Source organism: Micropterus salmoides, unplaced genomic scaffold (genome assembly GCF_014851395.1).
Source record: "Micropterus salmoides isolate LMB-PRFRI ecotype aquatic unplaced genomic scaffold, ASM1485139v1 Ms_hic_scaffold_8, whole genome shotgun sequence".
NCBI classification, from domain to species: domain Eukaryota; kingdom Metazoa; phylum Chordata; class Actinopteri; order Centrarchiformes; family Centrarchidae; genus Micropterus; species Micropterus salmoides.
In genome coordinates, this window is record NW_024044570.1 from 33,127,962 (window position 1) to 33,134,352 (window position 6,391).

At 44.3% G+C, this 6,391-nt stretch overlaps 1 protein-coding gene across 5 annotated transcripts in view; it reads left to right on the forward strand.

The window, feature by feature from the left end:
* The window catches only part of arntl1a (aryl hydrocarbon receptor nuclear translocator-like 1a), a 41,489-nt gene extending 37,414 nt beyond the window's left edge, over nt 1-4,075 (forward strand). For 4 of the 5 annotated variants that reach the window (XM_038705609.1, XM_038705611.1, XM_038705608.1 and 1 more), the window contains 7 exons: nt 233-339; nt 422-572; nt 663-742; nt 848-959; nt 1,585-1,678; nt 2,308-2,401; nt 2,494-2,651. In XM_038705609.1, the coding sequence (XP_038561537.1) occupies nt 233-339; nt 422-572; nt 663-742; nt 848-959; nt 1,585-1,678; nt 2,308-2,401; nt 2,494-2,651 (796 nt within the window). Of the gene's footprint in view, nt 1-232; nt 340-421; nt 573-662; nt 743-847; nt 960-1,584; nt 1,679-2,307; nt 2,402-2,493 lie in introns of all 5 variants that reach the window. The other variant, XM_038705610.1, reaches the window with a different exon arrangement.
* Nucleotides 4,076-6,391: the final 2,316 nt, after the last annotated feature.

Here is a 6,391-nt window from a genome sequence, read left to right on the forward strand (position 1 = left end):
GTTTATGTGCTGTGGCGTATACTGGGGGTTTGAAGTCGCTGTCTGTTCTAAATGACCTAAAGGCAACACCATGTCCTAAAATTGGAGGATGTAGCTGAGCTTTAATGTATGCTGACCGTAAAAAATAAATTGCTGCAGATCAATATGTTCGCTTTCTTCCACTGTTTTGAGGAGCCCCACACGAGCAGCTGTAAGTAAACACAGCCTTTCTTCTGTCTTTCTGTCCCTCCAGGGCCACAGCCATCCTAGCCTACCTGCCCCAGGAGCTGCTGGGAACGTCCTTCTACGAGTATTTCCACCAAGACGACATCGGCCACCTGGCAGAGTGCCACAGACAAGGTACCTGCTGGCTAGTGGCTGCCGCTGCAAGTTTTCAATATGTCTGTGTTTTTACTCACCGTGTTGATGGGTCTGTCCACAGTGCTGCAGATGAGAGAGAAGATCAACACCAACTGTTACAAATTCAAGATCAAAGACGGCTCCTTCATCACGCTGAGGAGCCGATGGTTCAGCTTCATGAACCCCTGGACCAAGGATGTGGAGTACATCGTCTCCACCAACACTGTTGTCTCGTAAGTAGCCATGGGCGCTCACAACTTCTATAACTGATGACGCTCCACTGTGAAATATCAGAACATTCCCACGTGTGTTGATCTCTCCAGGTGTCCCATGATGGAAGGATCAGACTACCCTCAGTCTGCTGCCTCACCGCAGAGTATGGACAGTGTTCTCACCTCAGAGGGTAAAACACTACTTTAAACCGATGCACACCAGACCCTTACGTGTGATCGATCCAAAAACAGCATTTATTCTTCACTATAAATAAAATCTCCTTTTCCTGATTTAGTGGGCGGAGGAAGGAGGCCGCTGCAGACGGTCCCCGGCATCCCCGGTGGCACAAGAGCGGGAGCCGGCAAGATTGGACGCATGATTGCAGAGGAAGTGATGGAGATTCAGAGGTGAGAGCAGATGAAATTGACTTGTTTTATTTTTTTTAAATCCCAGAACTGGTGAAGGAAGGAAGGTAGGAAGAAGTCTGTTCACCCTCAACTGGACAGTCCCCATGGCCTAGTGTTTAATGTGAATGATGGTGTAAGAGGTGACAGAGAGACGCTACGGTAAAATTTAGGAGATAGATAGATAGATATCAGAAATAGAAGGCTTGCATGACATAAATTGTGCAGGACGTAGCCTTTTATGGGAATATTTGACATTTTCTGTATCAAATCACTTCTAATCATGACAAAACAAATAAATAGTTCAGTGTAAAATAGGACAGGGTGTTCACACTGCAGGCGCTCCGGCTCAGCTCTGAATCCTCCAGGCTAAGGATTACTCAGACAGCTGCTGTGGTGCCAAAAGTAAACCAGTTCTCTCCACTGGTAGATGTAATATCTGCTCATTGTCATGGCAACACTGACAAATTCCTGCACAAGTGTTAAAAATAAGTTGCATGTAGGTCACATGTCTAAGGATCTGGATGTTCGAACCTCTTATCCAAGTCGGAATGCAAAACCACGACCCGGTTGGGGAAATGCAAAATGTATTTGGGAATCACCGCAACCATCTGTGTGTGTCTATCAGGATCCGAGGGTCCTCCCCCTCCAGCTGTGGCTCCAGCCCTCTGAACATCACCAGCACCCCTCCACCTGACACCTGCTCTCCAGGGGGCAAGAAGGTAACACACACACACACACACTGTTTTCCTTCATAAGGTTGGGGTTCAATAGCAATTTATCGAATGTGACTTCAGTATCCACTTTTGTCTGCTGAGAAAGGCAGAAACACTGCAGTTTTGAGCAGCAGCCTAATTAGTGTTCACTGAAAATGAGATTAGCAGCAGAAGATATGAAAGGCTGATTAAAAATGTAGCTGACACACTGGAATAACAGGTGTAGCCTTATTACTTTGCGCACCTTGTTATTCATGAACATCTTGCTTCAAATACTGGAGCTCCCAACTCAAAACTGCTATGTTAAATAGCTTAAACAGCAAGCCCGGCTCTGTGTAAAGGTAACTAATTGTATAAGCTCACTAATCAACACAATAATATGTCTTTTAATGTCCTTTTAATCTTTGAAAAAGCCGTAGTGTAAAGACGACAGGTTTGTTTTTACCAGAACAACAACAACAACCCAACAAGGTTGTGAAGGCTAGTGTTGGCTGGTGTTGAGAGAATCTGATGCATCTACGTGTAACACTGACATGTCCTTCTCATGTGCCTCAGGGTCCGTTCTTTGTGAAGCTCGGCTCAGGCTGACACTGATCTGTGTTCAAAGTAAACTGATATATGTGTCACGTCCCTAGATTCAGAACGGAGGCACACCCGAACTGCCGAGCACAGGGATCATTCCTGGACCTGATTCTGTGGGCTATCCCTACTCCAACCAGTCCATCATGAGTGAGTCAGACACAAACACAGAATATTTATGTTTGTTTGGGTGGCTTCTCCATCCCAAACATCGTTTTCTCAACGACTCGTCCTTCATTCAGGTGACAACTCCCACCTGAGCATAGACATCATGGACGATCCCGGTTCCAGCAGCCCCAGCAACGACGAGGCGGCCATGGCGGTCATCATGTCCCTGCTGGAGGCGGACGCTGGCCTGGGCGGCCCCGTCGACTTCAGCGACCTGCCTTGGCCTTTGTGAGGAAGTTTGAAGGGAGGAAGCGGAGGGAGGGAGTGTAGACTCCCTCAAGAGCCACTGATGGAGAGAGTTCAGTCAAGGGGAATTCTGGCTGCCATGTTTCCTGCCCTCTGTACACAACTACACTGAAAAAACATGTCAATCTTAACAAATGATTTTTTTTAATCGAGAAGGCTGCAAATACTGAAGATTTTTCCTTAAAGTACCACACACAAGGGGAGACGAGGCTCTCACTGCTGTTCGGATTACACTCCTACTTTTTGATTCATCATTCCCTGTAGGTGGACAAGTGACCCTCAATTTCACTGGAGCAGACAGAAGGATTTTTATATAAAAACCCTGCTCCCAGTGATGTGTTAAGATGATTCTTTTTGCAGTGTTAGTTGCCTGCAGACGAGGCGTTCCCTAACATTGCCACGGTGAGAGACCATTACTCCAACAGTAGTGCAGCGAATGGGATCTTAAGTTACAGGATTGCGGTGCTAAAGTGTCTGCTGACGGACTGAACTCTGTCTAACGGTGGCTCTGGGCCCGGTCATTGCCACATCAACGGCCGACCCCGAACCAACAAAGAACTCCTGAGGCGTTCACAGACAGTGGTTGAAGTTTGATGTGGGATGGTGTTGGGCGGAGAGCACTTGATTTCCGGCTCCTGCTGCAGCCTTCTCAGCATCTCTTAACTGTACGTTCAAGTCTCATCGTAGGATGTGGCTGTTTTAGCCAGCTGACCTCTAACATGGGACGCGACACACACAACAGTTATCCTCCGAAGATTTGCTTGGAAGATTCTTAGAGGTTCTTTATTCCCAAGCCGCAAAATTCCACAGGTGTATTTCAGTTCATTTAGGTAATGACAAAAGCCACCTAGCTGCTGTTTCCTTAACTAACTTGAATGTTTTCCTCACCAAATGATATTTTCCCAGAAGTGTAGAGCAGATTCTGTATTTTTCCATTAATTTTAAACACAACGGATCTGCGTAAAACTACTGCAGTACATCTGTAAGAAGTAAGCTGCGATCAATTAAAGCTGTCCAAAAAGAATACTCATAAAGCTCTTGCTGTTGCAGCCGGTGATGCATATGACCTGCTAGGTAGAGGTCTTCACGCGTCCAGAATGATGACCTAACCTGATGTGCGTAAATTAATTTAAAAAAAACACATAGACCTGAGCTGAAAGGGACATGAAGACACTCCGACCCGCTGCGACCTGATACTCAAATAGAGAGAACATCAACCCACGGAGAGCACTGATCCAACTCACTTCCTGCACGCATGAATGGCACGAAAAAGTTTACTGATTTGTCTCCAATTTATTTTGGATCATCCCCTCCGGCGTTTTTTTCCCCCAGTGTGCTGTTGATGTACACTGTTCTCCAACAGTGCAATGCACAAAGGAAATGGAAGAACAGTTGACAACTAGAAAGAAATCTAAATTAATTGTAGATGGTGAAACAGCTCCAGGAACACTTCAAAAAGCAAAAAAGAACACTTGTAGTTTGACATCCAACAGCTTAATTATTGTATAATTTCCTGCTAGTATAAAATGGCTTACTACTTTAATTTATTATTTCTGTAGTATACTACTTTAGTTTTTTAGTTTTTTAGTATATAAGAAATCAGACTAACATAGTACATACTGTACACAGTGTCTGCCCTGTGATAGACAAGTCCAGGGTGTCCAGGCCGTTTTATCCTTTGGATGTACTTGATAATTTGATGCACCATGTGATCAGTGGTGTCTGCTCAGATCCACATAGGCTATACAATGGACCCCTTCACAGCACAATGATTATCATTTGGACCCGGTTCAGTTATAGGAAACTGTCTGGACCCGTGAAGACCTCTACTGCTTTGTTCTACAGTGTGTGTGTGTGTGTGTGTGTGTGTTCTACACATTTTAGCAGCAAAACCCTGTTGATGGCGATCACTCAGCAGGAGCAAAAAAAAAATAATGAAGCGCTGACGGCTTTAGAGGCGGACTGTTATTGGGGGGGAAAGGCGGTTAATTGAATCTCGCGGGAGCAGCAGCTCAGTGTGCAGGTGTGCGATCGTGGCTGTTACGGCGCGCTCGATGTCTCTGCAGACATTTTCCAGTCTCAAAAGAGAGCAATTATACTGCGAACCAAGACAATTCAAGTGCTCCTCCACGAGGAAACGTTCTTCACTGCCATTTTACTGAGGTCTGCTCCTCACACGCGGCTTTCTACAGGTGAACACATGCTGGCAGGCTAGTTAGCATCAGCTAAGGTAAAAAAAAAAAATGGTGGTCTGGGTCACAGGGTCTCCACCTGCTCATCTTCCCTCGACACCCATATGAAGCACTTAATAAGATGCAGTCAGACTGTCAGTCACTTAACGCTACTCCCTCAACAGGAGGGCTGACTCTGGATCAGTGTTCTGGTTCAGCACAGGTCCTGAGAACGTATAGTTGTTTAATCCGGTGTTCTGTCGATTTATGCTGCCCAGGGCCGTTAATGCTACCTATCGAGATGTGCTACTTGCGCATGTGTATGAGCCCACAAGAGGTGGTCTAAGACGGCATAATATAGTATCCCCCCCCCCCCCCATCTCCTTACAGCACACATGGAGTGAGTAGTGGGGCAGTATATAAAAGGATTCTGTAGTGGGAGCATTATTTGATAGGGGGTATATTAGAATACGCTACCCCTGAAATTATGTTATAATTAAAAAAAACTGTCATAATACTGTGAGAGTAATGACTTTATGGGATTGGAAATGGGAACATGAGGTAGCATCTTTCGATAGGGCAGCATATGTCGTCTGAACACCGGTCTGTTTAGCACTTAATAATACACAGATGTACTGTGCTACACGTCACTGTCAATGCAAACTACCTTGTTAGCAGAGAGGGCTATAATGTAAACGGGGCGAGTATAGAAACAGATAAATGTCGTAGAGATTGAGACGACAGTAATCCAGCAGACTAGGACTTTGTAACGGGGATAGAGCTGATCGACATTCTCTAATCATGTCCTGTGACAGCTACCAGGTCAAGGAGGGACAGCCAGGAGCGTCTGAATGGAATTCTTCATTTCAGTGTCCCTTTTTCTCCTCCATGATAATGAATATCCTCAACACGACCTCTTCACCTCGCCAGCTCTCTGCTTGCTCTCAGACTTTTTGTTGTCAGAGTTGGATTAGAGGTGGACATGTTGAGAGGGGTCCTGCCTGTATGGAAAGAAAATGAACTTGGCCATAGTACATTTCAACACTGCATTCGTAAATAATGCAAGTCTGAGAAAAGTACTCCAGCAAAGATCCTGCCTGAAAGACATTTTACTAAACCTATTTGAAATGTTTATATATATATATATAACATTTCAAATATAGTAAATATATATATATATATATATATATATATATATATATATATATATATATATATATATATATATAAATTAGCCTCAAGTATATAAAAATAGAAAGGACAAAGATTTACTTTGCATTTCTAAACCGCTCTTGCTAAAGGCAGTGCATTTTGCAAACACATAAGAAATATACTGAAAATGCATTCTATATGCATTGTAAATACATTTTTAAGTAACAGCAGAGAGTGTATATGTCATTAGCGCTCGTAGACAGTGTTGTATAATTATTCTGACTGTCAGAAGGGGGAAACAAAAGTTCCGCACTGCAGGTTTAACAGAGGAACTTTACATACATTAAACACGCACTTCATAGTTTGTGCCGCCTCCTGTATTACCCTTACGTTCAAGTTACAG